The following is a 22,198-nucleotide window of genomic DNA, read 5'->3' on the forward strand; positions in this document are numbered from 1 at the left end:
ATTCTCGATAGGTACAATATGACACATTGACACAAGTAGATTAGATCCACGTCGGCGCGTCATGTCTGGACCCCAAATGATAGATAGTTTCCTTTTGGAGACGAAGGTTCTTTTTTTAATTTTTTACTCCCCATTTATACAAAGAAACTGAGAACTTAACATATGTTGCACATACAATTTCTAACGGTTAATATTTGAATAAGTGAACGACAGGACGTTTAAGATCTAAAAAGTTTGTATTGTATAATATATGATTATTGATTTAATCTTTTGTCTATAGAAATAACTATGGATACTCATTACTCACGTTATATTTAAGACCGGTATAAAACTCTACGATTGTTAAATTATAACAATGCACTACAATTCAATTCTAAAGTGTCTACACAACTAGTCGAATTTTACATATATTTTAGGTATACTTCTTGTGTGAAACTATAAAAAAGTATATAGGACGAACTAAGAAAAAAATTAAAGACAAAATGTTAGATATTATAACTGTACATAGATAACGGGCAAAATAATTATAATTCATAATTGTATTATGATATACTAAGTAAATAATATATATACATGTCTGTGAGTATGTGTGTGTGTGTGTGTAATGTAGGCATATTTGAATGACCTTGTAATATATTAGCTAAACAAGATGACATTCTTATAAGTTATAAATAATATTATTATACCAAAGATAGGTTAGGCACGGCAAAAAAATTTATTTTAAGTCGTAGGGGGAGGAGGGGAATATACATAATATTGGTTTATGCCCTAACCGAACATTTATGGATTTGAGTAATAATTTAATTTGGTGTAAAATTAATAGTACAAATATTTTATTGGGTGAACTAACTAGGTACCTGTATATAAAAAGTTAGATTTCTATGTGAAACCCTTTCAATAATTATTGTTTGGTAAATACCTATTATTTTATATGTTAGGTATTTTTATGGACGATAATCTGTAAGAATTTGATGTTCTACTGAATTTCTGATGCATATATTTTATTAATATATCTGTAATTTACCTATATGTATAAGTATGACCATAACAGATTTAATTTGATTTAATCATTTTTACCTAAAATATTTAGATTATTTTTTTTAGTAATAAGTTTTTGTATACACTCAATATTCACGAAATGTACGATATTATTATCAACCCGTGAGAATCTAATCGTAATATTTAATGTTTCTAATAATATAATATACTGAATAAATAAATATTTTGTATAAATAATAATTAATTTTAAATTTTGTGTTAAATGTATATTTTTTCTCCGAAAAATTGAAAAGTCCGACGTGGTAAAGCGATCAGCTAATTCTTAATAAAAAAATCGAAAGTCGTTTATTTTTTCACATAAATACTTGTACAATAAAACGTACTTTATTATTTTTTACTATTAACATATAACTTTAATATTGATTTTGAATTTTTTATTAAAAGATTCAAAACTTTTGATTTGTCAGATCAGTCAACAAATATGGAGAACAATAACTTTATTTAAATGATATAAAAGAATATTTCAATAATTCCAAGACAATAGCAACCCTATTTTTTATATTAAATTTTTTGTATATCATTATTAATATTTACCTGGTGACTTGTTTGTATTTTAACATCTTGTACATTTATTAAAAACATCAAAAGATTCTTACTGGGTAGTTATAAATAACGGAATAGATCTTATCAGTGGCCCTGTACATCACGTTCATCAGATATTCGTCATCCGTAGAAAAACTATGTAGGTACCCTCACTTTGAACAGACGATTATCCTTTGCTTTACATAATAAATAAATAACAAAATATACATGCACTAACAAACCAACTATATTTTAGTATAGTTAAAAACTAAAAAATACAAAACATATTATGTAAAAGTGTATAGTGTATTATATTCAAAATAAAAACCACAAAAAAGTAATAAATAAGGTTATAATTCTTACAATAAACGGTACTCATTCTTACCCGTAAAAAATAGCGCGTCATCCATGCACAAAATACACAATTTATACTTTTTTAAATCAAAAATATTATTAATTCGGTTTAAATTTTAGTAAAGACATATTATACTACTCATATTTTTGTGAAAGACACAAAGCATTGCTGGAACTCTTTGTCATATATTAAGCAAACCAAGCCGGTACGTCGATGACCAAACAGAAGGAAAAAATTAATATTGACGAATTGGTTTTAGTCTAATTTTAGATTTTGAGCTTTTACAATAATAATTTTCAAATTGTTATCTTAAAATAAAATTGCCATCAAATTTCCGTCGGATCCCAAACGGCTCCCGTCCAAAAAGGTCTAACTAACAGGTGAATTCCGAAACGGCTCCCGTCCAAAAAAAAGCAAGAGTTCGTCGAATAAATCATTCGCGAGTTTTAATCAAATAAAATATCACGCATAGACAATATAAAAAAAATTGTGCTTAACAAATTTATCCGATATAGATATGATTTTTTAAATATTTTTATTTATACATTTTTTAAATATTTTTTTAACGTTTAAAATTTTAAATTATACTATACGCTTTTTTATATAATTTTAATAATTTACATAGTGTACACCAAGACATTTTTAACCACATCTCTTTTGAGACAGTCCTAAGTCTGTATAAAGTGAGAAGGAATTTGTGGTGTACAAAACCAGAGCCGTTTAGGAATTTACCTGTTCGTTAGACCTTTTTGGACGGGAGCCGTTTGGGAATTGACTTTTTTGTAAAACGGGAGCCGAATGGGCTACGATCCAAATTTCAGAGCATGGTAACAATTCTTCAATAATCAGCTTTGATACTGTTATCTGGTAGAATATTTGATCTAGATAATAGATAGTAACTTTTAGGGAATTTAACCCCCTATAATTTTTAATTAATTGGTAAAAAACCAACAATAATAAAAGGTGGTCAAGAGGGTACCACTCTGCTTTACAGTATAGATATTGAGTGGGTCACTGTAATAATGGACGTGTTAAATTTGAATTCAATGATTTATCATTGCACCTATATATGAAAGACAATTCTGAGCGGAGATGGTCTACCAGCCTATATAGTGTATTTTTCATGAATGTTATGTTTTCGATATTGCTATTTAAGCGGGTGTTACGAGTATTGTAGTATAGGTTGATTTCATTTTATGCAAAAACATTCTATTTATTATAATAATTAATACTTAATTATTATAATAGTATATACCTATGTATATAATATACCTATACCTAGATGTCTATGATATTATATCCTTGTTATTAACTTTCGAGTCAGTACCATTTGATGAGGTTTTTGAATTGCAACAAAATAATTATAACATCGTTATTCTTCTATAAATTCGTCAAAATTTGAAAGAAGCATGTATAAAAAAAAGTATTTCTATAATTTTAAGATTATTTGAGTACAATGTAACTACTTATTGGAGGAACCTCCAATTAAATTTTCAAGTATTTTGATCCAAAAAAATGTTTCATCGATATTTATAGAAAAAAAACTTTAAAACAGGTCATATCAAATGACAAAAAAATTTGAACTTCAAACAGTTTTAAAAAATTAATATTACTTTCCAGTAAACTTTTTATTTTTGATAAAAGTAGAGAACCCTATAAATAATCTATTACATTTTCAAATGTTCGATATAAGCAGCATATTTTTTATGCATTTCCAACTCAAAACGACTTGCAAATGTTCGTGATTTTGAAGAATTTTGATAAAATTCTGCCTCGGCGCTCATAAAAAATTATTTTAGGTTTAATCTCAACTTTTTTTTTTAAATTTTAATTATAATAACAAATTATGCAGAGGAACCTTAGTATTTTGTTTTCAAGTATTTTGAACGGAATACCAAAAAATTATTTATGGACAATATAAAAATAACAAATTTAATTAAAAAATGAATAACGCTAGATCGATGGGTACCGGCAGTTGACATTTCCCCAGCTATAAAGCGAAATATTCCCATTTTTTTAAATACTCACAATTATTTAAAATCATTTTTTGGTTTTAATTAAGATAAATAAGACGAGGTTAAAAGCTTGAATATAAAATTCCTCGTAATTCGATCTTACGCCATATCGAAAATACAAATGGCATAATATTTTTTTTGTAGTCATTTGAAGTGCTTATTTTGACAAAACAAAATTAATTTTTTTTAAATTCATAATTGCATATAGGTATTTATTATATAATGGATAGGTGATTACTGATTAGGTTATAGGTTATTATGAATTAATAGTTTATTATTGATGGATATCTTGGATCGAAGAAGTGGGCAAATCATGCGGAATCTGAATCAGATTAACTGATTTTATTTTACTTTTAAGATGTTGTGCCTAGAATATAATAGGCGTCTACCGAACGTCAATCTTATTGTCGCTTGATATTAAATTCAAACACAAAATAATGAATTTAGTTGTTATGTTGTATATTAAGTTATAAGTATTCAAATTTATTACTATACTCAAACAATATTAATCGTAGGGACTAGCGAAATTTTTGTTATCTATACGCTACCTATATATAATATATTATTATTTTCTAAACCTACTCAATTTTTAAAAATATTCAATCTAATTTTAAACTAGTAATACAAGCATGAATCAATCCCCACCATTATATGGTACATACGCGATATTAATACTTAGAAGTGAAGCAATATATGGTATAAGATAATAATAAAGTATAATATATGCAATGTTTTCGGCAAAGAATAGTATGGAAAAATAAATTATTATTTAAGTAATAATAATATAAATTAATTATAAAATACCCTTATAATTAATAATAGCAGGTGTGTCAAAAAGCTACAAGTACAGTAACCGCTCAGCAGAATCGTTTTTTGTAAACAATAATTAATAAACTCTTATTCAACACATGCGTTTAAGAAAAACATCATTTAAGTTACCTATTCAATAATTAACAATGATAAATACACTTGAAACTTACCATTAAGTTATAGTCCCGTAATTATTTTGAAGACATATTATTTCAATATATTTTGAAACCTTCTACCCGCACTCACCCGCACGTGTCATAATATAATGCATATTATCGAAATTATTTCATGGAAAAATAGTGTAAATAAGACTTAAACGAGAAGTCCAGCCTACCAAGTTGAGTCTTACACCGATGATAATTTTGAAAACAAATAGTATTTTGTAATTAAGACAATTTTAAATCCTTTGAGTCACATTTTAAATCTATAAAAAGAAAATATGGGTAAGCGGGTAACGCTTTGCTATAGGTACATGGTACATTATAAGTGTCTAAAGAAATCACTGTATAGATGTATTAAATTTGAATTTAATAATATAAAATCAAAGTACACGAAAATGGTCTGAAAATTGTAACAATTATAGGGTGATAAAATAAACATTTGGGGTATATTTCAAGTATTTTTAAGGTTATACATTTTTGAATTACAACAAAATAAGAAATCGTTTCATAAGAAATCCAAAACTTCAGGCGCTCATAATAATTTATTATGAACTTACGCTCAACTTTTTTTTTAAAAAACTTCTTACACTTACAACTTATAACGAACCTTATATTACATTTTTTTGACCGAACAAACATTTTTTACCGACATTAGTTTAAAAAAACTAATACAAATCGAAAATTTCATATTTTCAAACCCATAAATAGCTCCTCAACATGAGTTAAAATATTTCATGGTGTACAGAAAAAGATAATATCAACATTCAGAGAAAATGTCATTGTATCAATACAATCATTTTTTTTAAAGTTACACTTAAAACAATATTTTGAGTAAAAATTCTTTTTTTCCCTAAAACTTTTTGTTTCTTTTTGCCTGCAAAACTACTGGGAATTTTAAATCTTTTTCCCACTAGAAAAGTTACTGAAGTAGAAAATCAAAGTATTTTTTTAACTACCTTCTTATCGTGTCCGGAGCAAAACAAAAAATATCTCACTGGAAATTTAGAATATTATCTCGTACATTTTTAGAAATTATAAAAATTTTCTATAAAGACACTTTAAGGACACTTCTTAATAAGGATTCCAGATGGGTCTGTGCACAATTTTCTGATTGTATGAAATTATGTCGGAATGCCAAACAAAATTAACAAATTAGGAAATTGATTAGTACTTCACGCACAATTATAAAACTATATAGTGACATTTATGATTCATAGCTTCATTTAGAAACAAACATTTTTCAGAAAATTAATAAGCCTATCCAAAGACAAAGATGATCAATTAATATTTTAATTGTTGATCAATACAAATTCTATCATAAATAGTTAATAATTAATAATAACTAGATGTATTTAATCACATTATTCAACTACACTATTTAGTTGCAGATCAAAACATATTTACAATAACATTATACTTATATAATAAAACTTAATACATATTCCTTATTTGGGATGTAACTAAAATGGATATCAATTGAATACGGTTCATAAAATGAATAATACATCATAGATTTATGTTTGTCAACAGTTTGTTTTTTAAAACAATAAACTACTGAAACACTATTGTTTACCAAACAAACACATTCAACTAAGCAACATAAGATTTTGTTTGTGTTGTGCTATCCAAAATATGGTAGGTATAGAAAACTGTGTTGTATGTTTGCCATCAAAACTAACAATGCACATTGAGAATTGTCAAATTTAATTTTCTCATAGACTATTGCCTATTAATTATTACTTATTACATGCAAATATGCAATGCTGTATTTATAATAGATATGTTTTTAAAGATGCAATTTAAAGTGTTTTTTTTTTATCCTAGTAATAAAAACTTTAGTGGAATTCAACAAAATAATTGTCAAATACTTAATATGCATATAAGTACCTACAGTAGTGAAAACAGAAAAAACAGAAGTCTCAAAACTCAATTTGAGTTTTTTTTCTTACTCAATGCTGAACAACTCAACTGTATAGAACTTAAAATCAATAGAGGTCAAATTTACTTGATAAAAACTTACTAAACACCATTATATACCTTGCTATGTACTTAAATATAAGATTAAATACAATATGGTTGCTCTAAAAATAACAAGGATATAAATTTTATGTTTTGTGGTTGATTAAATATCAAATATATTGGAGTTTGCAGTACAGAAAATGTTACAAACACTACAAATAATAAGTAAAAAGTATAAATTAAAATTCTTTAGGTATTAGGTTAAAAATAAATACTAAAAAAAAAATAATACTCAATAAGCAAAATAACAATTTTAGTTTGTTAGTTCATTGTTAAAAAATATTATTTGACGGTTGAAGAACTTGAACATTTTAACGTATATTATTGTATTTTAAACACTAGCAATATAAATATACTACACAATAAATTTAGCTGACAGGCTGTCTTTGCTCAGAATCGTTATTCAGAAACAAAGATTTATCATTGAATTCAAATTTAACACATACATTACAGTGGCTTATCCAATGACAAGTTATACTTGAGATCTACTGTACAGCATTGTGGTTACCTACTTTCCCCCTAAGAATCTACATTACATATATAATATTATAATAATAATATAGTAAAATATACCAAATTCAATAATGTCAATGGACATTTTACAATGATTTTTAAAATATATATATTTACTATTAGAAGTGTATATATATATATATATATTCACTCTTCTTGTAATGAAGAAGGTAAATCTCTTTTTTGAATAAATAATCTACAAACCAAAAAAAAAAAAATGAATGATGGTGAACAACTATGAAACTGCACATGTAATAATAGGGTTTGTTAACCAGAAACAAAATTGAAACTAAGAGAAGGCAATAACTGTAGTGATGTCAATTATAACAATTGGTAGGTAGGAAGGTAATTGCCCTATAATATAGAACCTTAGGATACGTTTTGATTTAAAATAGATGACTGGCATTTTCCCATCTCTGAAGTTTTTTCTGAATGTAATTCTAATATGAAATAATTATTTTTAAAATCAAAACTGCATCAAGTTTAAAATATGAATAATTTTCTTAATTTAATGAATTTACTATTACCTATAGTTAAGAAGTGTACCTAATTATTGTAAACACATATGTATCATAATATTTATGACTCAAATAGTTATAACATAAGACTTTCATCAAACAAATTTAAATTTAACTTAAAAAACCAATAACAATATCCTAAATTAATTTAAAATGTTATAAGTTACAATTTACAATATATGAGAAAAACTTTTTCCCATAAAAGATTTAAGGTATGTCTATGGATTATTGAGATATAGGTACATTTGGTAAGGTGATTAGGAACTTAATTCATATTTACTATAAAATGTACCAATTTCTTTCATTTAATATTTATTATAATGCAATATTATTTATAGCTAATTATAATTTTGTTGATTACCAATGTACTATCATAAGTGTTAAAATAGTAGTCATTGAAGACAACAAAGCGACATGTAGACATTCATTAACTAGTCTTATAGAACTATTATCATGTTATACCATCTACTTACAAACCTACACATTAGTTACAAATGCGCAATAATTCTAATAAATAGATTTGTATTTTCATAAATATGTTCAGTAAAAACTAAAAGTAATTAAATCCAAACTGTTGTTTGCTTATTACCTACTATTTTAAATAGAATTCATTTTTATTAAAAATGTTAATAAATTTGTTCGTCAATTTACTTCATTGATAATTGCATTTATATAATGTATAAAACTAAATAAAGTTAACTTAAAATTTTAAATATTTAAAAATTAATCAATTGTGCCTACACAAGAAAGGGAAAGAAGTAGATAGCACATTTTTTATTAATCCAAAATACAACATACAACATAAAAAATATTTTATTCACTATTTTATGGTTATCACTTATCATTTTTCAAAATATTGTTGGTAACTATACTCCGCGCCACGAGAGAATGAACCCGTGTCCCGACTCCGCGCATCCCCACTTATTTGACATATCGTCGTCTAGTTACCTAGCCTAGTAACGCTAGCTGCCGTCGATCTGCATGCGCGAAACGGGTTCCTTCTCTCGTAGCGCGGAGTATATATAAATATTGTATATTTTAAATTTAAATATCTGAGGTTAAAAATGAAACAATGTCACTACTATAGGAGCAAATAGGGTGCAGTTTGGGGGGGGCTTAGCCCTCCCTCCTGATTCCATCTGAACCAGCGATTCTCAACCGGGGGGTCGTAAACAATTATTTTAGGGTCGTCAATCCATGTGGGAAAAAAATTGTTTCACTTAGAATCTTATAATTAATAGTAAGTATTGTAATCTATATATATATATTTTTGGATAGTCCGATAGTCGATAAAAATGTTCATTGAAGTATACATAATATACCTTTTTTTTGTAAAATATGTAAACAAATAAATACAATAATAACAGTTGGTTAAATTTTTTAATGCTTACATTTTAAAAGGGTCGTTGGACATCTTGGTGACATTATAGGGGTTTGCGAACTCAAAAAGGTTGAGAACTGCTGATCTAAACCTCCTAATATTTACTCTTATACTAAAATTTAATGTATTGATAATCAAATGTGGTTTTATACTAAGTCCAACAGGAGAATAAATTTAATACTAAAGTTACCTACTACCTAGTTAATAATAAATATATGTATATTGAGTAATATTTTTATTTAATATGCAGGGGGTATGGGGAATGCTTGAGCCCCCACCAATGTAACTCCCAATTTGTGCCTATGGTCACAACAAAGTTGTTTAAACAGCAATTAAAAAAATGAATTGATTCATGTTCATTGAAAAAATAAATACATTCACTAGGTGGTTCATTTAATTTTTATTTATTTTATTTAATAGGAATTATAATAAGAAAATATTATTATATAATATAATAAATCATGTACCAAATGTATTATATGTAAAATCTCTCTCCCTTGTTATTCTTTAAACAAATGTAGGCTAAAAATCTTTGTTGTTGAAGCCTTAATAAACTTTATAGAAAAAAAATATATATACAATAAATCAATACATTTTATTATATGCAAATAAATTAAGCGTCTTAAAAATCATTCAATTTCATTAAAATATTAACGTCGTTTACATTCAATATGAAGAAAAAAGTGAGTGACGTTCGCTTATCTTAAACTAAATATGAACAATGTTCTTTCCAAACAATGTATATTAATGTAAATTTAGATTTATAATAGGTAAATTACTAATAAATAATATATAAACTTAGTAAAGGGTGTACCTACGGGGGAAAAAAAAGTTATACCCTAGTGGCTAGTTGTACCTATTTTACTGGGGATGATTTAGTGGTACTTTTTAATGAAACCTAACTTCTATAAGTTTAAAAACTATACTTTTACAATTATATCAATTGTTTTTATTCTACCAATTGCATATTTATTAATCTGTTAATTTACACAGAAACATACTGTTGAAAACTTAAATTTTTTTTAAATACGTAATATTTATTTCATTTAAAATATTTCAGCAAATGAATGCTACTACAATCTTAATAACATTTAATATAGTATGGTGTATAACATTCTTGTAATTAATAATATGACACTAATGCTTACAAAGCAATTAAGATTACAGTTACTAGAAATTTAAAATTAAAACATTTAATTCTTACCCTATAGAGCCAGCTCTTCGTTTTTGTATGACTTTGCTCAAGTCTGTGCCTGGAACAGAGTAATAAAAATAATATATACCTGTACTACATGCACATAAATCAAAGTTGAATACAGTTGGGCAATGGAATTTTAGAAGAAAATTAAATATTACAAATGTTATTGATTTTTTTTTTTAATATTTTGAATGGATTATTTACAGGGGATGAGTTTGGGGTCAATTTTAAACGCTTTATCGCTCATTATGTTGATTCACTTATCGGCAGAAATAATTTCAATTAATATAATTCGGCCTCAATTCTTACCAGGCAACGAATGCGTTAGCGTTGTCATTTATGAAACCACTAAACACTTACTACACACGACACTATGGCGCATGCCGTTCGCACTAGGAAATTTATAAAATGCTAGTTATTTTCACACAAAATTCGTATTCAAATAAGTTTTTTAAGTACTACAATTGATTCACTGTATCTAAAAAAAACAATAATAATAGAAGAGAAACGAAAGATTCATAGAATCAAAGATGAAAGAGAGATAGACTGACAGATACCAATAGAGAGGGTCGAGGGAGGATAAGTACACACACGCACATCCATACAACCAATACGCACACAGGTCACAGACACACACACAACACACAAATATTATTCCAGCAGGCATATATATGTATATATGTATGGATTACTCAAATATCAACATTCGGCCATTTTGAATTTCTTTTAATTTTTACAAAGACATTTTAAACTCAGCTCATGATTTATTGAAGGATTAAATAGAATTGATCAAATAATGAATAAATAACTATTGATGGACATTAATTTTTCACACATAAAAGTATAAAATTTCAATTTTGTCTCTACATTTTAATTTAATAAAATGGTATTTCTGTGGTTAGTGGTAACAACCTGAACTTTCAGTATTCGAATGATAATGTGTTTATCATTATCATTATGGCATAGGCATTAGGCATATTTTATAGTGCATTATAAAAATAAGCACAAATTCTACAAACTAAGCTGATATTATAGTGGATCAGTGAGTTAGTTCGTGTAAAGAAGACTAATGTCTTGATATTTAAAATTAAAGAGTGATACGCACCTATTACTTAAAAAACAAAAATCAAGACTTTAATTAAATATTTTGATTTTTTTGATTAACTGTGTTATCATGGCGGCAGTTTTAAAAAAAAGAGCACTAGCAGAGTATAGTACACAAGTGGTAAGCAATGTCACTATTAATTGTTCATACCTAATTATTACATGACATACATGAACATTTACAAACATTTTGTTTTAAATAGTTGGAGCAACAACCACCAGCAAAAAAGTTGAAATGTCTAGTGAAATTGTCAGCTCTAACAACTGGTGCCACCCTTTCATTAGTTAACACAATAAGTGGTCGTAAAACTCCAAATGAAGTAGTGCAAATTTTGCTGCAAATATTAGAACAACTTCAATTTCAGGTAAACAATTTACTGTTAAATATAACTAGTAACACATGCTATATAATATTTTGTATCTAGTTACTTTTAAGTATTAGAAGTTTAGTGATTGAAGCTACCCCCTAGAAATAATTCTTATAATTGTTAATGAGTATAGTTTATTTAAGTCAAATTTATTTTTAGGATTCAGATATCTCTAACATCTTAATTAAACTCAGTGAACATTTCAAACTTCAATCAGATTCTACGGTCAAGATATTAATATTTTCTGTTTTATCAGCTATTGGTTCTTCGGACGAAACTAGTGAAGATGTAAGTTAATTCAGTTAATTGATTAATGTAGTTTATTAAAAAATATATTTAACTATAGAAGAATTTGTTGTAATAGAATGTGTACAAAATTGTTGAAGAAATATTTACTTTAATGAAAGAAGTTAAATCTCAAAAAATCAAAACTAGTGGTCTCAAAACACTATTGGCCCTTGGAAAACGTATGAATCATGATATGGCTCTTCATTTGAAACTCACTAATTATGCTAAAAAAGTACAATATTGTTTTATCTTTTATAGTTATTAATTGTTAAAGATTATGAAATAATATGTTTATACTTTTTATAGACATTGGAAGATTATAGACCAAACATAACATGTGAAAGTTTAGAGGTAATAGGTGAATTGATGCCTGTGAACATTCCACAAGATTCTATAGAAATTCATTCTGAAATGCTTAAATTAATTGGAAGTTATACACAACATTACAATGCAAAAACAAGGAGTAATGCTTTTAATACAATGGTAATGAACAAAAATTTAATAATGTATTTTGTATTCATATTTTTGTATGTGAATATGCAGAAGTTACCTTCTTTATTTAATTTAATATCTCCTTTAACTGCAATATACTATTTTTTAACAATTAGCATATCGAAAATAAATTTATATGTGAAGTAGAAATGCTATAGTTGTGCCCATCAGAAAAAAAAAGATCCTACCTAAGTATGTGGATTTCCATACCCATAAATTCTTAATAAAATTACTTAATACCAACATTTTATTATTTGTTAAGACCACTTTATAGTTTCTTCATATCAGATTAAAATTTAATATTGTCATTTTTAGGTTCGATTACATGACCGAGGTATAAGGTTAAACCCAGCTGTGTATCTAGATGTTTGTTCAGTTATAAATGATGATAATGAAATGGTGAGAGAAGCTGCTTTAAATGTAATTTCAGTTTTAGGAAACTTTTATCCTGAAGAGTAAGTAACTTAAAATATAATTTTATAGTTATTGATTATATAAACAAATTGCTTACTTTAATAGAAGAATCAAAGGTAGCAATGGGGAAGAAATGGCTCGAATGTCTGACGAAGCGTTTGAAAATATATGTAATTTTATGACTGATATAAGTTACCGAATTCGTACTCAAGCTGCAAAGCTTCTTGGATCTTTTCTGTCTGTCAGTACAAATGTTTTGTTGAAGACACTGGATCAAACATTAATGTCTAATTTGCGTGTAAATATTTGTATTTCAAATATAGATATAATTTAAATATATAATCAATGGTGGTTAAATTTTATAGAGAAAACGAACTTCTATTGAACGTGTTTGGGAATGTTTAGCAAAGGGTACAGCCATGATGAGTGCATTAAGCACTAAAGATACACCACAAGAGATGCTGGATGCACAGCAAGTTAGTTTAGTTAGCACAGGAGCTAGTGGTGCTTATCTTCATGGTTTGGAAGATGAATTTCTTGGTAATAATATACTATATTACTATTTAAAAATTATAATTTGTTATTAATACTTAAATTTTTTTAATTCAGAGGTACGCATAGCTACAATAACTTCCATGTGTTCATTGGCAACTAGACATTCAGAATTTGCAGTAATTGCAATGGAGTTTTTAGTAGATATGTTTAATGACGAAATTGAAGAAGTACGCTTAATAGCTATTGAAAGTCTCGTAAAACTTTCATATGCATCTGGGCTCCGTGATGATCAAGTGGAGATTATCTTAGCAGTGATAGAAGTATGAATGTCTATTTTGTGTTAAATTTGTTTATTTAATTGTTTTATAAATGTCTAGGATTCATCAAGCGTTGTGCGAGAAGGCTTACATAATATATTTGCATCGTTTGAACTATTAAATCAGGAAGGATTAATGATGTGCACTAACAGATTAATTGAAAGTTTAAAAAAATATCCAGAGGTAAATAAAAGTTGTGATACTTAATAATTATTTGTCTTCATTAAAATATAATTTTTTAAGGACAAAAAATCTATATGGAACTGTATGAAAAATTTAGGACTAAGACATCCAACATTAACATTGGCATTAGTACCTGAATTGTTGGCCATTCATCCTATGTTTGAAACACCTGAACCAAATGTAGAAGAACCATCGTGTATCCTTTAATATTAATACTTATATCTTTTGTTGCTTTACGTTTTTTTTATATTGATAAAACAAATAATTTAATTTTTCTTTGACTCATAAAATAGATGTAAGTGTATTGATTTTAGTATTTAATGCGGCGTCCAAGTGTAATTCTATTATATCTTTACTGGAGGATAAAACCATAAAACACTATAGCTACTTAAGAGATATTATGCCTCATTTAGTTCCATCTTTGCAAGTATGAAAATATATGAAATTTAAAAACTTTAGAATATAGTTTTTTCAATAACAGTTAAGAGGACACCACACACCCATACATCTTTTGTTATAAATATAAATTTACTATTCATGTTACATTTAAAATTACCTAACGAGAAAACTATATTATTTTCTATGTCTTGCCATTTTTTTTTCCAATATATCAACAAAATAAAATAATCTAAAAAATGTTGTTTTATTTATCGTGTTTAAATTTGGTTTCTTAAGTATGATTAATTGGTTCTTTTTAATTACAGAACCATTTTTCTGTAGAATTTTTTTATCATAGAACATTCAACAATAGGACAATCAAGGAGTCGCTCCTATGTTACTTTAAATTTATATTTAAATATATTTAAAATTTAAAATATCCAACATTGAATACCAAAAAAAAAAATGAGAGTATGGCTCCTCTAGACTTAAAATTGAAGTATTTTCTTAAGATAGTTTGTACATTAATATTAGGCTAAGTAGCCAAATCATTAACTCAAATTGTATTAGTTTATTGTGATTTTATCTGATCTGATGCTAGATAATTTCTTCGTAATTAATGTTTAGTTATTCTTCTAATCAGTGATAAATATTTTAAAATATATGTTTGTATATTTTTAGCTAGGTGGACGTTTATCAATAAGCCAAGTTGAATTAAGACCTTCTGAGTCAGATTCGCCTAAGTCTCTTGAACTTCTCGAATCATTAATCAATCAAGTATCTGTAGTCAAAGGTAGCACTAAAGTGAAAATTAGTTTGCTGGAAACCTTCTATCATAACCTTATCAGACTGGCTCAACTTGATCAAGCTGTTAATGGTACAGCTGAGCTTAGTGCATTATACATGCATAGTCAACTGTTATTGAATAAAGTGTTGAATAATAATAATAAAACATTTTATTCAAATGCTGTTTCTACTCACCAAGCAAATAATGTGCGCACAAATATTTCACAGTTGTTACAGAATACTTTAAAGTATGTAAATATAAATTAATTAATCTTATCAATATGTTTAATCCATTGATGTTTTAGAATGCAGTACTTGTTTGTTGGCTTGAGTGTTCAAGAATTAGCTAGCATAAAACAATTCAAATTAAAGGTTATAGCTCTCCTTCTTGTATATATCGTAAATGCTACAAACCAATCAGCCAGAGCACTGAGTCATTATTTTTTAACTCAGTTGGAAGACACTATCAAGTAAGTAGATAATAAAATGTATATTTTTTTTATTCAAAACAATATTTACAATATACTTATAATAGCGTAATAAGTAAATTATAAAATGACAAAGTAAAATTATAAATGAACATAAAGACATAAGAGAAACCCTAGAACCTCTGAAGTATATTATAATATTTTTTTAAAATTATTATTATGAGTGAAAAGTGCTATTTATTTTTCTTAAGGGTGTTGGAAGCGAACCATTTAAGGGGTTGAATTTAGGCAATATCTTATAAACATTGTGAGTGATGTGTGATTGATCATTAGTGTGCATGAGTTCCCCGAATGCTTTATATAATTAAAGATGGTATGATTCTTGGAAATCCATATATCAACTATATATGAGCAGTCACACATCGCTAAATTTTGCGATCAAAACAGTTTCAACACCGAAGTTCCAATAAGCTGTAGAAAAATTCACCCAGAACCTAAAGACTGATTTTAATTTTGAATTCCTTATTCTCTTTTCTAGGTTATGTAGGAAATTAATTTTTAAATTCACTTTTACTTTAATGCTGCTAAAAAAAAAAATTATTTCCCTTGAAAGTTTGAACACTGACGAGAAACCAATAAATTTAAATATTTTTTGCATAGTTAAAATTGAACTTCTGAATTCTGGAAGTATATCTATATTTCTTCTGCCTATTGTTCTAAATGCACAAAATAACTACTTTCTTTCAATAGCCTTAAAGCATCGCTTGGCCAGGTCTTTATACCTTTTTATCTTTCTAATATAATAACCTGGAAGACAAGAGGATTTTTGTGATCAGTAAGTTTATTGTGAAAACAGTATAGTATTGGTGGGTCAGTTTTTGTGTGCAGTGATATACAAGGCATGCATAAATTTAGATTCGAGGTATACCACAGGCATTCAGTAACTAGTACTCACTAATAATTGCCTAAAATACTACTAGTGGGCAAATATTTTATGATTTTGCTTATCCCCAGATTTGGATGCCATATGGCCAGATAAAAGCTATAATAGCTTTATATATAAGTATTTTGTTTTCGAGGTATAGTTAAGACTTGTGAATTGAGCAGACAAGGTGAAGGCTATTGCTTTATTTTATTTTATTTTTTGTATTTTCTTCTCAGGTGAGTATTTTGATGTTGGTATTCCCAAGGTAATTGTTTTGAGTTTGTCAAGGGGTTATTGCTTAAAATTAGTAAGACATTTTTTTTGATTTAAGTTGAATTTGACTTGGGGAAAAAACATCTAAATAGTTTTTCTGAAATCCTAAATTGTCACATAATATATGTTATTTAACTAAAATAATTATTAAATTATCAACAATTTAAATTCTACTTATTTTTTTTACTAAAATCAGTTAGGTTTATAATTTTTTTAGTAATAGCATATTATACAATATTACTTTAATGCAATTTTCAATAATTATCATACATTTTCTTTGTCAAAAAGTATATATATTTCGAAACAAAACAATTTTTAGTGATTTTGTACATGTATTAATTGTTAATTTTAATGTGTCTTTAGGTATATTAGTGAAAATGATCTACAACTTGAGACATTCACTTCTGTGGTATTTAAAGAGTTATCCCAATTAGAAGAATCAAAACCAGGAATTGTGGCTAAATTACTTTTACCCATATTACAAAGCTCTGAACCTACTCCGCCACCAAAACCAAACACTAATGTAAGAACCATAGTAAAATAATGATAAATTATTTAATAATATACATTTATAATTTTATAATTTATTTTATTTTAGATCAAAATGTGTAAGGTTATTATAAATCGTCCACTGGGTGGCCCAGATACTACCCATAAGTTATCAGCAGGCTTAATTCTTCCTATCCCATTAAACGCAGAGTTATATAGTTTACAAATAGATTCATTATCTTTATTGCGTTTAAAAATTAAGTATCCAGATCAACAAACGCATTTAATCATGCCACCAAGAAATCACTTACGTCTAGTAAATCTCAGTAATGGTAAGTGAAACTTAATTGACATAGAATATTCCACTTATTGTAATTACAATTAATAGTCTTCAAAGTTAAAGGACATAAAGTATTAGTTTTGATTTGACAAAACAAGTCTACTTTTGATGGCAATGTAAATTTAATCTAATTTTATAAATATGTTTTATTGTAATAGCTGCAAAACAGAAATTAATCTATGATTACGGGGAAAACTTTAGTTGGGTCCTGAAATAATTAATCTCTTAAAATCAACATGAGTTGAGTCTGTAGAAGTTGCTTTTTGCCTTATGTTCATAACTTTATGATTAGTAATTTGTTGGTTTATTAAATAAATTATACTTGTGTATGGAGACCAAATAAAAAAAGAAAATATAATTTGAGCACTCCTCCCTCAATACATTTGTGGGTATGTCTCTGTTCATTGTATTGTGTTCATTAATTTTAATATTATACTAAATATGTTTTATTTTTTATTTTTAGAGTCATATTATCTTCTTGATACTAATGCATTGATATCACACCGTTCTGAATGGTCAGAAGCATGTTTTGTTGAGCTGAGCTTAGCATTTGATCTAACTGAAACAGAAGGAGCTCTGGCACATGTCTTACCTCCTACACAGCCATGTATTGTTGATTTATGCAAACCAGTCAAACTTAAAGTGCACCCTAAACCTGTAAGACGAGGAATGTGATTTAGTTTTTTTTTTTTTATTGTATACATAAAATATATTAGCTGTTTTCAATATTATCAATATTATTAATTTGATTATATACAAATATTTTTTAATACAAATTTAAAAGCATTGTATAAATGAGTTATTTACAATATACTTAGTATTTAAAAAAACAATAAGTCAGTCGCATAATTTATTAGGCTCAGTTATATGTTTGAGCATTTCATTATTTCCCTTAATATCAGAGACGAGGTCATCGATATCACGTAGACCTCGTAAACTGGCCCTCAATGCTTGAATATCTTGAGCACTGATACGACCAGCATGCTTGGCACCACTGGATGTAAATTTTACTTTAGCAACATTTACGAGACCATCATGAAATGATGCGTCTGTGTCATTTGCACGCTCAATGAATCCAAGCAGACGGTGCTCGAACGTATCAAAATCCTTATCCAGAATTTGGGCCTGCAGGTAGACAGTCTGTGCCATTTTGTACCAATCTGCCATACAATCAGCCAACTGCGTAACTACAGGCTGAACATCTGTATCTAGCAATGTTCGAGCTCTACGACTGGTCTCTGTGATCTAGAAAATCATAACAAAATATATCAATTATTTTTTTAAAATAAGGTAGGCTAATTGAAAGGATATCTATTTTAAAATTAGATCAAGTAACAATTTAAGAAAGAAAATCAAGTATTTTAAAATTTTAAATATTAGATTCAAATTTTCATAACATACCTTAATTATTTCTAACACGTGGAATTGTTCATCATTATATGTCAGACTACGTGTAGCACGGTCTCTTAGCAAATGTTGCCATGAATCCCTTAATCTTTCCACTAGCGTTTTTATTCTTGCAGGCGCCCTATTCTTATTTGGACATTTAAATGATCTAGTTGCTGATTGCCATTCTCTAGTTAATGTTCTTTCTTTGACATACCGCTGATGTAACTGTTGTATTGCCAAACTTAAGCTATTGTTCAACTCATCACTTAACTTTTCCAACTCGTCTTTCAATTCACTAGATATATTCTTGATGCCAATCATATTATTCACACTTTTGTGTCCTCGTACAGAAATCTCTACAAGATATTTTGTACATTTAAACACACTTTGTAAATGGTCACTCTTACTCAATACACATTTCAATTTTTCAGTTACAATTTTTGTAAATACTTGTACACATTTATTAATTAGTTGACTGTTTTGTGACAATTTTTCCACACGTTTTTTACAAACATGTCCAACACTACATGCAGTTTTAGCAAGTCCTGCATCACTGTCTACAGATGTCAGTTTTGGTAGGGACATATCTGGAAATTTTGGGAAATTGGGTACTTCACCATCAGTTACCAAAGTAACATTATTGTTTTCTTTACTAAACAGCAAAATAGGCTTATGCATTTCAGTTGGCTTATAAGACCTACCAGGAAGATCTAATCCTACTTCAGTCAGAAGATATGTAGATTTGTATAAAAGTATTTGATTAGCAGGAGATATTTCAGTTTGATCTTGAATTAAACATTGAAGTCTTTCATATGTTTCATCAGGATGCAAATATACACGTATATTTTGAACACGATTGGTATGAAAAATATGTAGTAGCCTTCTATCTAATGTTTTAGTAACTTCAGCAAAGAATTTTTCAAAACTCCATATTCGTTGAGATTCTAATTCTAAGAGACCAGCTAAAATCGGCGTAATAAGTTTTTTACAGCCATCACTTAATTGACAGTTCTTTGGTAAATCTCTACTCCATGTTATTGAACCTTTTTCAGATGTTTGCACCCCTGATAATACACCAGATGCCTTCTCAGTTGTTATGTAATGCATAGTTTCTTTGTTTCTTCGCCCACCATATGGTCTAAATGGTAAATTTCCAGTAGCTACATGGTACAATGTAACACCAATCGACCATAAATCAACAGTAGCTCCAAATGTCTTTGCAACTGGTTTTCGTAAAACTGCCCTCTCATACCTGAAAAAAAAAACATTTGCAAACAACTTAAAATAAATACAAAATATGATGAATTCCATACATATGTGGATGGAGATATTCCTCAGTTCCATACAACGACATGAACTCTTGATCTTCATGTAATTCCCTAGCAGCTCCGAAATCAGTTAATTTATAAATAGGTAGACCATCATCACTCAGAAACTTCATGATATTACCCGGCTTCAGATCTCTATGTACCAAATTATTGTCACGTAAATGTTTCATACCGGCTGTAAGATGTTCTAAAACTAAAAGAAACTCATCTTCTTGTAAGCCATATGTGTTTTCTGGATCATCTAGTATTGTAAATAAACTCCCTCCTGTACATAGTTCCATAACAATGACCTATAATAAATTGAACTTAAGTAATTCAATAAAACATCAAAAATGAAAATCAAACACTAACTTTTCCACGACTTTCATGTTCTTCTTCAATGGCTAACAGCTTTACTATGTTTTCATGTTTAACCTTCTCTAGCACCTCAAACTCACGCATTTGAACATCCAAAGGTCGCATGTGACTTAACTGATTAAAAGTTTTGACAGCCACTGGTTCACCATTGTGTTTATTGACACCTTGATAGACGGCACCAGTTGCACCCTTTCCAAGCACACTTGTAGTACACCAAACATAATTTGTAGATCCACGTAAAAATGACATGATTTCTTCAGGACAACTGTGCTAAGGACACTGTTCACTTTCTCCAAAATCCACAGCAATTGTTGTAATGACAACACCATTGGTCACGGTCTGCAGAATTTGACATTCCTAGAAGACCTAAAAATGACCTTCTACAGCCCTACCTCAAGTATGAATATTGAAACATAGGTATGTATTGAAAAAGATCTATCTCTTATTTCCAGCACCGGTATTCGGTTTCTGTGTAAAAAAACGACGAATGTTTATTTAATTGTATTATTACTTCTTAGCTCTTTAAATGTTCGTGTTGTTATTATTATCATGCAACCTTATCATTCATTATCATTTATCACCACAGGTATATACAAAATATATATAATATAATATTATCTGTGTTTATCAATTACAGTGCAAAACATAATAATAAACATATTAAATTGATATGATTAGAGCAGTCTGTTGGAGGTTGGACTGTTATTGGAGTTTTGGAAACAAGACAGTCTTGAGTGTCTTGACTCTTGAGCCTAAGGCAAGGTAATTATAATTACCTTGGCCTAAGGCACTCGCGGCCCTAGGGTTCGAAATGATATATTAGTTTTATTGTTTTTTAAATTTTAATATTAACTAGTATTACATTATCATTATAAGAAGGTATGAAGTGTAGAACAGACAACAGATGTACGTTGGAAATCTATTTTATTTCGAATATAATTTGAATATGATTAATGAACTCATTGTCGGAAACTCGGAACAAAGTAATAAATACGTGTGCAACCCATCATTGAATACACTATGTGTCTATGTTACTATTATAGTCAACATTCGATTGTCGGAATTGGTATAAATGTTTAGTAATAAGACGTAGAAAAAAAAATAAAATACAATACAATGTGGTGAGTGGTGACTGGCTTGGGGGGATCCTGTCAAATATCATTAGTGCTTATTATTACCCTAATAAACCGCAAAAATAAAACGGTATTCCCAGAATCAGTTGTCATTATAATTCGTAGAGCCCATGTAATAATATGATATCGATCACGAAAATCGTCATATAAGTATTATGGC

General features: G+C 27.9%; 3 protein-coding genes across 4 annotated transcripts in view; 1 reads left to right on the forward strand and 2 right to left on the reverse strand.

Annotated features, from left to right (window-relative positions):
• The window catches only part of LOC111029040 (aryl hydrocarbon receptor nuclear translocator homolog), a 38,371-nt gene extending 27,211 nt beyond the window's left edge, over positions 1-11,160 (reverse strand). The window contains exons 1-2 of one of the 2 annotated variants that reach the window (XM_022307867.1): positions 10,861-11,160; positions 10,558-10,606 (exon numbers count right to left, since the gene is read on the reverse strand). In XM_022307867.1, the coding sequence (XP_022163559.1) occupies positions 10,558-10,606; positions 10,861-10,888 (77 nt within the window). In that variant the 5' untranslated portion in view covers positions 10,889-11,160. The remainder of the gene's footprint in view (positions 1-10,557; positions 10,607-10,860) is intronic. The other variant, XM_022307865.1, reaches the window with a different exon arrangement.
• Positions 11,161-11,725: 565 nt separating this feature from the next.
• On the forward strand, positions 11,726-18,506 carry LOC111029037 (integrator complex subunit 4). Its single transcript, XM_022307860.1, has 17 exons — positions 11,726-11,776; positions 11,859-12,020; positions 12,183-12,311; positions 12,388-12,543; positions 12,618-12,794; positions 13,119-13,258; positions 13,323-13,515; positions 13,583-13,757; positions 13,827-14,032; positions 14,090-14,212; positions 14,273-14,408; positions 14,506-14,639; positions 15,272-15,624; positions 15,682-15,846; positions 17,366-17,525; positions 17,601-17,823; positions 18,295-18,506. The coding sequence occupies exons 1-17, from the start codon at positions 11,726-11,728 to the stop codon at positions 18,504-18,506; spliced, it is 2,895 nt and encodes a 964-aa protein (XP_022163552.1).
• Positions 18,507-18,575: 69 nt separating this feature from the next.
• On the reverse strand, positions 18,576-21,452 carry LOC111029038 (serine/threonine-protein kinase TBK1). The gene is made up of 4 exons (XM_022307861.1): positions 20,900-21,452; positions 20,534-20,838; positions 19,233-20,472; positions 18,576-19,076 (listed from the first exon to the last, which is right to left on the reverse strand). The coding sequence occupies exons 1-4, from the start codon at positions 21,152-21,154 to the stop codon at positions 18,669-18,671; spliced, it is 2,208 nt and encodes a 735-aa protein (XP_022163553.1). The 5' UTR covers positions 21,155-21,452; the 3' UTR covers positions 18,576-18,668.
• Between the last annotated feature and the right edge of the window lie 746 nt (positions 21,453-22,198).

The sequence above is a fragment of the Myzus persicae genome, unplaced genomic scaffold (genome assembly GCF_001856785.1).
Source record: "Myzus persicae strain clone G006 unplaced genomic scaffold, MPER_G0061.0, whole genome shotgun sequence".
Taxonomy (NCBI): domain Eukaryota; kingdom Metazoa; phylum Arthropoda; class Insecta; order Hemiptera; family Aphididae; genus Myzus; species Myzus persicae.